Source organism: Zosterops lateralis (genome assembly GCF_965231275.1).
Source record: "Zosterops lateralis genome assembly, chromosome: 3".
Lineage (NCBI taxonomy): Eukaryota > Metazoa > Chordata > Aves > Passeriformes > Zosteropidae > Zosterops > Zosterops lateralis.
Genome location: NC_139764.1, coordinates 7,966,754 through 7,982,056, shown reverse-complemented (window position 1 = coordinate 7,982,056; position 15,303 = coordinate 7,966,754). Strand labels below are relative to the sequence as shown.

The 15,303-nt window shown below is 42.5% G+C and overlaps 1 protein-coding gene across 1 annotated transcript in view; it reads right to left on the bottom strand.

Annotated features, from left to right (window-relative positions):
* Positions 1 to 9,907, bottom strand: part of PCSK2 (proprotein convertase subtilisin/kexin type 2) — a 99,279-nt gene extending 89,372 nt beyond the window's left edge. Inside the window, exon 1 of the mRNA XM_083857677.1 lies at positions 9,326 to 9,907. Within this exon, the coding sequence (XP_083713803.1) occupies positions 9,326 to 9,511 (186 nt within the window). The 5' untranslated portion in view covers positions 9,512 to 9,907. The remainder of the gene's footprint in view (positions 1 to 9,325) is intronic.
* Between the last annotated feature and the right edge of the window lie 5,396 nt (positions 9,908 to 15,303).

Genomic DNA, 15,303 nt, shown 5'->3' with positions numbered 1-15,303 from the left:
ACCAAACAGGTTCACTGCTATTGTCACACAGGAGCCTGGTGCCACACCAGCCCCAGAAACACAGAGATAAAAGCCATGAGCTAACGTTTGCTATTTAAAAAAACAACATCAAGATGCAGGGTGCCCCAGACACAAATTACCAGCACTCAAAACCTCACGGATGAAGAAGGGGAAAAACATTGCTAAATACTGAGAACCTCAATTTCAGGAAGGCACCTCAGCATTATTTTGAAGTCTACATTCATGTAACAAAGTGGTTACATAAACATGTGTGCAAGTGCCCAGCTCATGCAGCATCTAAAAGCAGAGCCAGGAACTCAAGCTTGAGTGAAGTAGAGCTGTAGGAGCAAGTCAGAGCAAAATTAGTTGTTACTGACAAGAGCTACTCAAGAAGGCATAGAAGATGTGAATTACTCTAATGCAACGATGCCAGCTCTTACCAACACTTTCAGAAGATCTGACCTCTCCTGCAATTCCAAACCTTTACTCTTTCCTTTTTACTCCGTGTCTGTTTAATGCTAGGCTGCCAGGCAAGAGCTGATAGACAGAAAGTGCTTCACAGAGAGGTTGCTGTTATTACACCACACTGAGAAAGTCTTCCAGTTGCCAGAGAAGCAGTCAGTTCCTTGAGAAAAATATGTGCTTTATGGCAGAGAAGCCGATGAGTAACAATTAGAAACAAAACTGTGACATTAAAGGACTGAATGACAGGAGGGTCACACTGTTTCTTCTTCTTTTTTAACATAAGGTAGTAGGATTGAGAAGAGCAGGGCAGGGAAGCTTCAAGAAAAAAAACACTTTCAGCAGAGCCAAGGAAAAGGGAACGTTTTGGAACACTGCTGTTTTCCTTATTTTTGTGGGGTTTCTCGATTCTGCTAGGAGGAAGTCATAGCCATTAATCCTCACTATTACAAGATCAGATCAGAGGAAAATCCTTTATTCATGCTACCACAACCTGGAGAGAGCTCCTGTTGGCTCTTGACACAACAGCACAATGGTCACTTCACAACAAGGAGCAACTGCTCTGAGTGGGGTCAAGAGCCCAGTGGCAGATGGAAGAAATAACTTAAACCTGGCAATAATGAGAAAGGAAAGCAAACAGCAACACCACCTCTTGGCCTTCCTCCCAGGACCTCCCTCACTGACCTTTCAGGCATCTATGAAATCAGTCTTTTACTGCCAATTAATAAATGATGGAAGTTCATTGCTGGCAGAAATTGCTTTCAGTCCAGCATGTGCTTATATGTTACCTTGCTCCTATGACATTAGTCAAGCAAGGAAAATGTAGTGTTTTAATTAATCACTCAGCATTTCAGCCTTTAGAGCATGAAAAACTGGCTTCTCTAGCAAGGTATAATATATTTAACATGAATGATATATGTTCAGTTAGAAGGAGAAAAAAGGGATTTTAGAGAATCACGCTGAATGTTTTAATCTCCATCAAAAGAAAGAGAAAAAGATCCACTTGCTTTTCTGTCATGATTCTATTCTGAACTATATCTTAATTGTAGGAGAAATTGAATGGTTTTACAGTTAAGAGATGAAAAGTACATTTGCCTGTGAAGTTTGAGGGTTTGAATGGCAATATAAAAATTAAAAGGTGGAAATGCTGCCAAGGTGAAGATGTCCTAATCCACGACCATCATTCCATCAATGTTAGCAGCCAATTCTTCCAAATCTGCAAAAGTGTTCCAGTTCTGATTTTTGATACTTCACCCAAATTCTGAACTGACAGTTCCACCTTACAGCTGCCTCAAAATAACTCCTAAATAGCAAAATTCAGTTGAAACACAGTTCTAAAATTAATTGATACAGGGAAGAATAAAGCCCCCATGGGACTGATGGGAATCCAACAGTCACAGTTATAGCTAATTCACCATATCTTGGCTGCAGCTAAAAGCCTTAAAAAGAAGCTTTTGCTGCACTTGGTGTTGCACAGTAGGTGACAGAGGCAGTACTCACCCACAGAGCAGATTTCAGAATCACACTCCTCCGTTTCACTGGCTTTTCATACAGAATGAGTAGGTAGAAAGAAGGATTCTCTGTCATGAGGAAAGGGGAGGCTATATTCCACCTCTTCTATTACCCATACAAGGAAGAGATTTACCTCTTTGGCTCTAGTTTGGTGTCCAAGAAGTATCTGAAACAGCAAATTTCTCTACTTAATAATAATAATAATATTTAAATATAGATTTGCCAGGTTTCAGGTTTTCACAGATTGGTTCTTTGGAGAAAGCCATTCTGACATATTACCATCTTATTTATCTGGTAAGCAAATAATCTAGTTCATTCATGAGTATCTGGGACACATTTGCCAACTGGTTTGATGTAAACACCAAGGTCACCATTTCCATTTGCTTTCTGTGGACATAATTAAGAATGTAACATTTCCACAGAAGTTTTGTTTGAGAAGGTAGGTAACACATGACAACGTCCCAGTTCACTCCTTGTGAAAGAGCTATCACTACTCAGTTTATTCATTTATAATTGCAGTGTATAGATGGAGAGAGGAGCCAAGCTCATGATTTTTTTTTTTTTAAGTCCAACCTCCTGCTACTTGCTGAACACAGTCAGTGGTGTTCAGCTGAGGTAGACTGTCGAGCTACTGTCACAAGTCCATGACCAAACTGTATTTCACACTGCGTGACAAACTGCGTGTCGCAGTCACTTGGAATCTCGCACGGTACACTCCGAATTCAGCTCTCTCTGGGATGGTGCTTTCTGTCACAAAACACAGAATGCCTGAGCCTGCTGAGCTGAAATTAAACTTCCATTTCAGCAGCACAAGGTTTGCTTTTTCAATGAATTTAAGAGAGTTAAATGCAGGGTTTGCCTCGATTTACAAGGACTAGACTTTGACAAATACTTGAGCAGTTCGGCTTCCCCCTGCCAGAGGCCATGGATGGATGGAAGTGTTGGGCTGCTCACTGCAATATTTATAGCCACCATGCAGCAGCATCCTGTAGAGACCTGACCCATTTAATTATCTGAAAAAGTTGAAAGAAAAAAAAAAAGAAAAGAAGAACAGGGTTTCTGATAACTAGAATAACATTGCAGCACAAAGGTAAGTTTTACATCTATTAATGGCAAAGAATTTGCTATTACTGCTCAGACAGAAACTACTCATCCATTCTGTAGACTGGAACTGCACAAAAGGGTTTCCCAGCTATACTTTAATAAGAACTGGCAGAATTTATCATTCCTTTTAACAATTTGGCCTGATTTCTAGCTTACAGAATTTTCCATGAGCATGGATATTTCTCAGAACTTACTAATGGCAACTACCTACCAGGTAAATTCTATCTATGTTTTGGCTACTACTTTGCAACTGTTTTATTGTAAGCATTTGAAACTTGAATTGCATGTATCAATTTTAATCGAACAACTTTGGATGAGGTTAAGGGGTCACATGCAAACTTCTACTTAGCTACTTAGTTACTTAGCAGTAACTATTCCAGGAAGCCTAGAAGCTCTTACATTGTTCTTGTTTTTGCATGGTTTTGTTTGTTTGTTTTTTAGAAATCAACATGGTCTTACTGTTAAAAGCTCCGGTGGAAATTAAATTTCTGCTTATATTGTTTTGACTTGAAATTAGTTAAACGTGTCAGTACTCCTGCACTGATAGTAACAGCACTACAATTGGGTTGTGTCCCCACTTTAACCACATCAGTATAGTTACAGCAGTAAAAGTTTTCCTAAGCGTTGGTGGGGTCTTGTACCTTGTCATCTGTCATTTTTTGTGAAGAAGATGGAAGGCTATCTTCCACCTTCACACTACAGTTGGATTTTCACAAAGATAACACACATTCAAACAGCTCTGTCCTTTTCTGAAGAAGCCAAGCAACACTCAGTCTCTGGGAACATTTGCCTGCTAATAAATAATCAAATGCCAAGGATGCCACAGGATCTTGGAAGAGAAAGCATATCAAGCTAAGAGTGAATTGGTAATTTCTTTTGGTCTAGGACTTCAATCTGGATTTGAACTCCCAAACTACAAACAAACTGCCCTCCCTCATTTGCAGTACCCTAAATCATCTGGGTCTGGTTAGGCATGACAATGGGACCTGCCCATCTGGCCTGAGTCTTCAAAGCAGAGGACTCTTGCAATAAACAGTTCTCCATTTGCTGCACAGCTCTGCAGATGAAGTTTAGGGGATATATTCAATCCTGGATATGTTAACAGCTATAGATTATCCATATTGCTTCTCAGTAATGGCCCTCAGACTGCTTTCAGCATCTGAAAAGCCTTCCTAGAGGAATGAGAGCTTTAAGTAGGACCACAGACAGAGCTACACCATATGGGATCCCAAGAGTCAAACACACACAGAGGCAATTCATGTATCTGTATGTTGTAGAGCCCAGGAATAGTCTGAAAGTCATCTTCAAGAAAGGTACCTGGGCAAAAGGAAGGAGACCCCAGACTGACAGGAACTCTGGGGGAAATGGCAAGAGTTAGGCTAGTACACAGCATGCTCAGTATGCTGGGATCACAGCATTCAGGGAATGCTGGCCACTTCTTACATGTCTTCTCCTTGACAGTGGCGAAACTAAATATAATGTAAATGAAAATCAGTAACTGCACAGTATTTCCTGTGTAAATTCCCTATTGGGCTGCAGCATTAAAAAAACAAAACACAAAACAAAACAACCCACAAGCGAAAAAAGAACTGCACTTGTGATGCAGTTTCTGAGTCTCTACCACATGTCCTATTTTGCAAATGGGTCCAAACAATTGGAATAAATAAATAAAATAAATAAGCAAATAAATAAAAGAATAAATAAAAAAGGCAAAAATAAAATTATAAATGCAGACAGCCTTATAAACAGACAGAATTCCATACCTCTCTGTTTACTGAGCTGTAGTTCAGGAAACAAAAAAAAAAAAAAAAACTGTAAAGGTGAAGTTTAATCTGCATGTTTTGCCAAGAAACAACTATACCACATATTCAAAACAGTAACGAGGCAATTACAGTGGGGATCTACAACAGGGGAGACTGACCTTCTTGTTTTACACTCAAATGTAAAATCTGACAAAGTAATTATTTTATAGCTCAAACATACTCACACTCACCACCAGCAAACAGTCTGAGTCTCTGGTAGAGAAGGAGCTTTACAGAAATTGGGTTAGGGATGTGCTTTAGCCTGTGGTTTATACATCTTCTTGACAATTTACAGCTTTCATGTGCATAATTGATTACATTTAAGTAACAGGGATTTTTGTTTGTTCTAAGTTAGCCGGTGTTTGCTCCAGGAGCTGTTTATGCATGCAAAGCAGAACAAAAAGTAATATAAAAAAAAAAAAAAAAAAAAAAAAAAAAAAAAAAAGAGCAGCAAGACAAACACCTATTTGCCAGATTTAGAGATTGCTCTACACAGTAGGTCATTTTAAGGTTTTAGTATGTGCATCCCAGGATGGAATGTTCAGGATCCCTGACAGAAATCCCAGCAAAGCACTCCCAAAGCAGCCAACTCATTATTCTGCCTTTTGGTCTCCCTTCTACACCACATCAACTCCCACCTCACAGGCTCCCTGCCTAAATGCAAAGAAGTGGGTTGCTGCAGTAAGTAAAAAACATTCTTTATCTGGTAAGTTTTGCTTTTGATAAGTCTGTATTTATGCAATGTAAAGAAAAAAAAAAAAAGAAAAAAGAAAAAAGAAGAAAAAAAAAAAAAAAACAACACAAGAAAACCTCAATGGTCGCTGTGTTTCATCAAGAAATTACTGGTTGGTTCCACAAAGCCTGGTTCTCAACCAGCAGCCTCCTTAGCCAGAACAGGAAGCAAAGAAGTCACAGCTGTGAGAGGTACACTGAGTTTTGCAAGATTTAGAGGGATAAGGGATCAGGTGATACATCAAGGAAAAAACACACCAGCTTTAGGTAACATAAACATAAAATTCTCCATATTTTCAAATCCATGTTTGATTCTTCTTTTAAAATCTGAGGCAGCTAAATGCTAATTGTTTAAAACCCTTCACCTCCATGTTACTAGAAGCAGAATATTCAGCCTTTTAGTTATGGTGGCATTTTGTGGATTGTCTCAGTCTTACTGTTGCTGATGAAAGAGATGCCTAAACTCTGATCTCCAAATAGAAGACCTTTCTCAATGCATCTTCCAACTCTCCTTGTTAGAAATTAATTGAGAATTGCAAGGCAAGGTCAGAAAGCAGCTTTTTTCAGCCTGCATTAAGAAACGTATTCTGGTGACAACCATGCCAAGAGGTAAATAAATCAATTGGGAAAAAAAAGCCCAACCAAAACCAAAAACTTGTTATTTTTGCAGTTCTTACAATATTAAGGGGGCATTCTCACAACTCCTGAATGCTCAAAGATACTAAGACTAACCATTTAAAAAAAGAAAAAAGGCTTTTCCACAGCACCTGTTTCACCAGAAACACATAGAATCCATTTTAGCAGGTAAAAACGGATTGAAAATTTGCAAATATTAAAAAGAAAAATCAAAGTGCACAATCAGCATCACCAATCTGCCTGTATTCAGGATTAATTCAGGGCAGATTAAAGAGAAACTGACTACTGTTTTTGACTCATTAGGATCCTAGACCTGAACAAAAGCACCTGTTTATATAAGCACCAAGCCCTTCTTAATCAATTCACCAAGCACTGAAATTAAAGCACACATTTAGCCCACCTGATGACTTGTAGTGGTTTCAGAGTGATGGTAGGAAGCATGGCCAAAGAATCAATTAGCAAGCGCATCATGCAGCCCATGACATTAATCTTAAAGGCAATGCTTTCTCATGCATTTCCCCAGAAATCTGCTGTTCAGTAAACATAATATGCACTTGCTCAGAGATTGCTTGTTATTGGGGGAAAAAACATGTGCACTGAAAATACATAATTTAAAAAACAGTTCCCATAAAGTCGTGCTAAAAGAGATCTGTGATGCCCTGACGAGTGTAAAAGGAATCTCTCTCATGCACATCTTAAATTCACACGCAATAAAAAAATGAGGAATCTGCTCCTGTGCTCCTGCTGGGGAAAGTCCTTGCACTGAAATAAAGGTGATTATTTTCAAACCTTGGCTCTTCTCCAATAAGGGTAAAGTTAACCGGATTTGTTTTAAGTAAATAACTCAATATATCATCCAAACAGCATATGTCATTGAAGTACCTAAAAGATCACTTCTCCCTGTGATGCAGTTTGGGTGGGGAGGGTGCTGGTATTTTTGGAATATTTCATTGGAGGCACATCTATACATAGTACTTTCCCTGGAGAGTTTCCCACCACCAACAGCTCTGTGCTTCCCTACACACGGCCGCGTTCAACTCCCTGAGCTGTCGGTATCGCCATGAGAGCTGAGTCTGCAGACTGCGAGCTGCCAGACAAGCCTGATGATAGCAAAAACACAGAGGAGATGCTTCAGCAGTACTCAAGAGCCACCGGCATAAATGGCAGGAGCTTCTATTGGCGGCCAATTGTCACCACCCAAACCCTGTTAGGAATAGAGATTGCTATCAGCAGATTATCCTCCAACACATCCAGAGAAGTGTCAAACCATACCAACTTTGCCTCTTCCCTAAAATTACTGCCTTGCAGAAAGCAGGGTGCTGTTTCCTCTTACAGCTGGGGAGGAAGGGTGGGAAGCTTATTACCTTTTCAGGTGTTGGGACAGTATAACCCAGAAACCTTGAGACAGGATGTGCTGAGCACACGACCCACTGCAACCACCTGCTGCCCTGAGCGCACACACACATCACGACACGGCTCTGCTGGGCTTCATTCCTGGAGATATCCGTGTCCACTGTCCTGGAAAGCAGGTACTCTCCCCTCTTGCACACCCGAGGGACTTCCCTCCAGCTCTCTCCTCAGATGAGCTACAAGGCTGTTTTCCGTGAAGAAGCTGTACGTCTCCTGGGGAGAAGCGCGTGGTAGAGGGGAGAGGATTCTAACAGCCCAGAAGCTGCATTTCTCCATCCTACAAAATTCCTCTCTCTCTCTCCCTGTCTCTTCCCCACTTGGACCACAGGATCCTTTGAAAGCATCTAGCTAAAGCCGTAAGAAATTGAGCTATGCAGGAATGTACTCTTCTATCACAAGGCCTTATCAGTCAGATAACCCCAGGACAGGAGGAAGGGAGCACAATCAGGAACAGAGGAGAAGAGGAAAACTGTTGGCCAAAAATCTCATATAACAAAACCTAATCCCCATAATGAATCCTTTCCCAAACGTATCAGCAGCCCAGCTCTGTCACTATCACGACAATGCTGTGAGCCTAAAACAAAAGCATCTTATCAGAGCAGGAATTAGCTGTGGTCACAGCAACAATGATCTTGTCCTCGTTTCTCTAACAAGCTCCCACTGGAGTTGAAACGAGGCAACGCGAGGGAGGGAGTCTCACTTGATATGCTCTTTTGATTTTTATTTTTAAATCGAGGTTTAAAGCCATTTTACTCATTCAAGTTCAGGGCGCTATTATCATTCATTTCCTTGGATGTAGGACCAGGCTGTCATTGCATAACTGCCAGGAAAAGCAAAAAAATAACCCAAACAAACAAACAAACAAGCAGCAGCAACACTCACAACTTGCTCTCCTTTCACACTCCTTCAATCAAGTCTGCCAGGAATAGTATTGACTAGGGCACTCTATCAGCCTCTCCCTGTTTTCACCCCAGATCTTACTGTACCCTAAAAGATTCAGAGGTCCAATTATTACTTGAATGGGAAAGGTTTCTAGCAGAACTGCACACTCTAGGAGCCGGGAGGGGACCTGCCACTCTGGCTACGTTTGCTTTCCTAGGAAGGACCTCAGGAGCGAAAACAACCTCCAATGGCACTTGAAGTTTCCCAACTTACATTCATTAGTGAAAAGCACTCATTGCTTATCACGGGGGTCATCCTATTTCTCTGGGAGAATAATAGGGATATTAAGAAGCCCACCAGCATCACAAACTTGAGCGTCAAACCCCCTATGAAATCCTTTATTTAAACCCGTGTGCAGGCTTCTCCATGGAGATGAGGCTCTCATTTTCCCGTCGGCGCTCGGGAAGCCCGGGGAGGCAGCCCCAGCCCCGAAGGACGGGAGCTCCTCCACGGCAGGACGTTTACACAGTAAAGTCAAAAGGCACCGAGTCACCATGTGGGGAAACTCCGCTCTCCCTCCAGCCCGAGATGAGATAACCCCCCTGCCGGGCCAGCACCGAGGAGCGGCACACGGGATGGGTCTCCCGGCACGGCTATTCCCGCACGCCCCTGGGGAAGCGGGGATCACGGCGGGACGCGCTCGCACCGTCCCCTCCTCCCGCGGGCGAGCGGCGGGCAGAGCAGAGCCGGGCCGCCCCCCGCCGGAGCCCGGCGCCCAGCCTTACCTTCCGCACCCCGCCGAAGCCGTGCTCCGCCGCCACCCGCTCGGCCTCCGCCCGGCCCCCGCCGCGCAGCTCCACCAAGAAATGGTTGGTGTAGACGGCCCCGCGGGCCGGGGCGCCGAGGAAGGGCAGCAGGAGGAGGAGGAGGAGGAGGAAGGAGCCCCGGAGCAGCGGCGGCCCCGGCGGCATGGCCCCGCGCTGCGCGCCCGCCGAGACAGCCCGCCGGGCGGGCGGGCACGGGAGCGCCCCAAGGAGGGGAGGGGAGGAGGGCGGAAAAAAAAAAAAAAAAAAAAAAAATTAAAGCCAATGAGAGCGGCTGAGGCAAGGGGAGAGCAGCAGCGCGGAGAGCACCGGCCGGGCGGGCGGGCGGTGAGGATGTTCGCTCCGCGGCGGCCCAGGGGCAGCACCAGCCGGGCGGGGAGCGGGGAACGCCGCGCTGCCAATCATGGGGGGGAGGATCGCCCCGGCCCCCTCCTTCTCTCCCTCCTCCTCCTCACAGCCCGCGGCTCCCGGAACGCTCTGCACGCCCCCCCCGGTACCGCACCCCCGCCCCGCTCCCACCTCCCACAGCCCGGCCCGGCAGAGCCGCGCCCCCTCAGCGCCCTCACGCCGGGCCCTGCCCGAACCCCCCCGTGCCCGAACCCCCCCGTGCCCGAACCCCCCGGCCGGGCCCTGCCCGAACCCCCCCGTGCCCGAACCCCCCGGCCGGGCCCTATCCGAACACCCCCGTGCCCGAGCCCCCCCGGCTGTTCTCCCCTCCCTGAGGGGGAAGGTGCCACCCCGAAGCTGGAGCCTTCACACGGGTGGCTGTAGAACGAGAGAAAGAGAGACTTTGGCCGAGACCCACCGCCAGCTTCTGTCTTGGACCCAGCGAATACAAAATATCTGGAGTTCCCCCCCAGATCCCTGCGCCAGCTGCTCACAAGGCCGTCAGCAACGTGTCCTTTATCCCTCTTTTTACAAAAGGGAAGGGACAGGGAGGTGGTGAAGCAGTGATAGGGCGAAGCCAGGGGAAAACCTCAGGCCCAGGGCTCCTCACTCTGCACTGACTCCCGGTCCAGGATGCTCAGGAACACACAAGTGCCCAGGCTCCGTGAGCAATCCCCAAAGAGTTTGCAGGGGAGGACTGGCAGGAAAGGACCTGGGCCTTCCATGAGCAATCCCCAAAGAGTTTGCAGGGGAGGACTGGCAGGAAAGGACCTGAGCCTTCCCTGTGCTGAGACGGGCGAGGATGGAGAGTGTTCCATGCACTGCAGAGGTGGCAGCACCTAAAAAAGAATGAGAGCTCAGTTCCCTAAGTAATCTGCCATCTGCAAAACTATGATTGGAAAGGAACGGTGCAGATTATGCAAGTTTATGGCAAAGTATAGTTTAGCTTTTTCCCCACAGATACATCTGTTAATTTGTCATACCAAAGGTTAATCCTTTGATGGATCCCCAAATGATCTCCTGGGAAAGACTTGGGGCACAGAAAGCACAATCATCTTTTAAAACAAACAAAATTATAGATTTGCTGTAATCTGTCTTGCAAATGGTCAAATGGAGTACAGATGTTAAATAAATCAGGGAAAACAAAGGAAAACATCAGAAATCACAAATGAGACTCCTTCCATTATCTTAAAATGCTCTAGAAAATGGCAGGAGAGCTGACCACATCGTTGTGAATCTAAATGAGCCTTGGTTTGTCATGACAAATTATTGATTTCCTTCCTCTGGATAAAAGAAATCCCTATTCAAACAGAAAGGAAATGGCAACTTGGAGCCTAATCCAAAGCCCAGTTACATCAACAGGAGTGTTGTAAATGAATGACTGATGTTGAAAAAAAATCAAATATGAGGGAAAGGTAAAACATGAGAAATAGCCTGGTAGAGAAGGAAAACAGCTTTGCAATCTCATTAAGAGAGTAGTATTAGTGTTGGTAGAATTCAGCTTTTAGATGCTTGCTCTAAGAAGAGACAGCTATTAAGAACAACTTTATGTATTATTTCTGTAAATAAAATTGTTTGTTTTCATAAATAGTCAGCAACACCTCTCCTTACAAAACCTTTCCAGAATGAAAGCATTTCCAGGTAACTTGGGGCCTGTAAGCTCCTGGATCAGTAATACCTACTGGCTTGACAGCCAATGGACCTACTCCTTCAATCCACAGCTGTTCCTTGGAATCAGAAACAAACACACAAACATTGAATTAGCAATCAAGACTGATCTATTACAGCCATTGGGGAAATATTCCAATGACTGCTTACAGTCATTTGTAAAAAGTTGTAAAAAGTAAAAACCTCTGCCTCTCTTGAAAATGCTGATCAGCATTCCAGGTTTTGTTCTTAGTATTAATTTTTTCAAGGAACTGCTGAACTACTATTTTCTCCAGATGAGTTTTAAGATTGTGGTGATAAAGACATAGAGTTAACACTCCCTTGAATGTCTTCCTGTAAGGCATATTTTTCCATCCCATAAATCTTTTTACTCCTTGAATTGTGAACTGTAGCTGTATCAGATATTTTTTTTCAACAAAGGTCAGCCAGTGTTAAATTGATGTTACATCACAATTCTATTCTTACTGAGTACCCAGTCTTTCACCAACTGTGGATTTCATTCAGCTTCCATGCTGCTGAGCCTCCCTGATGTGCAGCAGTGCTAATGCTGACTTGCAGATTTCTCATCCTCCCTGAGCCTTCCTCTTCTGGCCTACTACTCTCTAGGACAGGTTATTGTATCCCACATGGCCAGCAAGCTTTGTACCTAGATATTTATTACCCTTGGTCAAAATACACATCATTTACCTGCATGGAGCTTTCTAAACAATACAGATCACTCAGCACTAATCTCTTTTATACTTTATGGCTTTCTTTTTTAATCTACTCACTTTATTAGTAATGAGTTTATACTGATGTACTGGATTAGCAAGATCTTACAGAGATAATTTCTTGGCCTCAGGCCTTTAGAACCTCTGCAGAATCAAATGAACTCCAGCAATGATTCCCAGTTTGTAATTATACTTAAGAACCAGCATTTAATCAGTTTTCAGTCTCTATCACAAAGGCCATTTTGATTTTTGTATCCCTATTTATTTACTGACATGTCACAAAATATTAAGGGTCTCTCAGACACAAGCAATGTCATAGATACAATGGATCAAAAAAAAAAAAACCACAAAAAAAAACCCCAAAAAAAACCAAAAAAAAAAACAAAACAAAACAAAAAAAAAAAAAAAAAAAAAAAAAAAAAAAAAAAAAAAAAAAACCTAGATTTTTTTTTTTAATTACATCAGGTAGTCCTGTAAAAGGGACTAAGATTTCCCCCACAAATTCTGGCTTGTCTAACAGAAGGCAAATAAACAACAATACTACTTTTGCCAATGAAAACTACAACAGTGCTTTAAAAAAGATTCAAAAATTAATTTTAAAATCCAGTTCCCAAATGGATTGCTGACTATAATTTTAAACAACTATTAAATCACCACAATTATTTTACAACAAGTAATTGGCTTTCACTCTGAGGTCAATGAAGCACTAACTTTAAAGGAGATGTTTCTTTCCCTGGGGGCTGCACAGGATGGTGCCTTGCCAAGAGACCCAGTATGTCAGAGGAAGTTGCAAGAACTCATTTCCTTGCTGTGGAAGTAAACAGAATCCTAAGCCCAAGATTCACATTGCTTTCATCTTTAATCATTCATTCTAGCAGATGCATGAGCAGTAGTGCTCTGAAGAGCTGGAAACAGAATATTGCAATAATTAAATTTCATGTTATGAGAGAACAGAACACATAAGCATCCTTTGGCACAGCTCTGAGTCTCCCTTAAACCTATCTTTCTGAAGCTGTGAAGTGAGCATATATGCTTTAAGTGGACTCTGGAGCAGGCTCAAAGATAATACCTTCATTTAGAGGAACAGAAATGGAATTAAAAAGGCTTGAGAAGAGATTCCCAAAGAAAGGAATTGGATGCATAGTAAAAAAGGCCACAGTTGAAAGAAAGTGAAACAGTATCATTTGACAATTTTATTTAACCCAGGGAATAAACAGACCTGTATGAAGAAAAACAAGAACTAGAGAATATAGAAGAATATAAAGCTTATATTGTCTATGTATCAAGAACACAGGACAACATGCATAACTGAATGTACAGAATGAAAAGAATAGAGTGAAATGCTATAAGGAAATACCATAGAAGTTGAGCTGAAACAATCCTCTGCTGAGTTGGCCCACCACAGCTACAGGATCAAAGCCACTTCAGGATTCTAGAAGCTCTCTCATGGCATGTCTGTCTGTTAGCATTGCTGTGGATCATCTTATGACAGTGTATAAAAGCAAATTCTAATTGGTTTGCTTTGATAATGAGCAGCACAGGTCTGAGCAAAGCAAAGCAGAAACCACAGTGAATGAGTTCAGAGACAGCACAGCTATGATCAGCTTTGGGCTGATTTGGTAATCAGCCATGACTGTCTTAAAGAGGATTTTCATAAAAACACATCTAGGCCATTTTAGTACAATGATGAAAAGATGGATTTATGAGTTACCACAGCATGATGAAGCCAAGCAACAGCAGTGTTCCTGTGCAGAGGTTTTAGATTAAAGACCTTGGGATACATTTATCTTAGATGACTTCCAGATCATTTTGCCTATTTAAAAATACTTCTCTGACCATTTTCATTGTTTTATGCTACCAAAATATTTTATCAGTGTTACAACTGACAGCATTATTTGTAGGAACATGGGTCACGATCTGTTACGTGTTACATTAAATGTTGTTACTGGAGAGAGAGGGCTATAGCAGGGACTCCTTTATCTAAGATATGTGAGCCCAGAAAGGTCAGCAGTTACCAGGCACAGGAATTATGACCAAGGATAAAACATTTTGTGCCATCACCATGTGAAACTGCATGGATCTTTCAAAGTTAAAAGACATTTGGAAACTGGGAGCCTATTGCACAGCTTCTAGTTACACGAACTTTAAGTTGCAGGCAGAATCTTTTCAATACACTTTTATCTGTGCAAGTGTTATACTGCCAAGTGTCAGAGAGAACACAAACTGATTTAGTGACATGATAATGCAGAGAGTAAAGAGTGTAGTTTTCAGCATCCATTGCCTGCAGGCCAGCAGGGCTCTGCAAAGAGAACAGGAGAAGGAAAGGTGTAATTACCTCTTCAAGCAGTTTGGGTTTTCTTTGATTTATTACTGCCAGACATAAGAACCAGAGGGGCTGTTAAGCAGCGTGGTACCTGACAGGGAAGTGAAAACTATGAAGATAACCAGTGAGCATAATCCCCTACACTTACCTAATGAGAGTACAATCCAAAAATCAATAGAGAGAAATAGTTCACAGGTAAAACATACATTTACAAAACAGAAAAATAAAGCCCTTGAAAGAAGGGTTTGAAGTTAGGCCCATGCTGAAAGGCTCAAGAGACTATGGCATGTACATTTAGCAAACATGTCTGTTTGCAAAATAGGAATATGATTATCCATGCACAGAAGTTGTTTCCTGAATCAGACTCTCAGCCGCTGCTTAATATCCATGTAGACAAATGTTCAGCTTAGGCAGCTATGGCAAAGAGGTACTAAAAGTAATAAAAATATGTGGCTCATTTATTTTAAAAGGATTTCCTTGCCACTTTTGCCAGACTTGTTTGCTTTTTCTGCTACTTAGTCTTTGCTGAAGACAGTCTGTCTGGAAAAATAATGTCTGTGCAAATGATCTTAGGGAACTAGAATTGCTCAGCAGAGTCAGTTTGGAGCAGATGGTCTCAGTGACATTTTAGAAGATAACAATGAGTGAGAACAAAGCTTCTAAGCCATATCTGGAAATACTAGCATTAAAAAAAATCCAAAACAAAACCAGAAGCCAACAACAGACTTAAGGAAAAGGGTACAAGAAATCCCAAGGTAAAAAGATGTCTGTAGACCGTGGGAATGATTGGGTGAAGGAAAATTATTGGATATGTGGAGTTAGGGACAGAGATTATGCATCAGGAAAAAAAA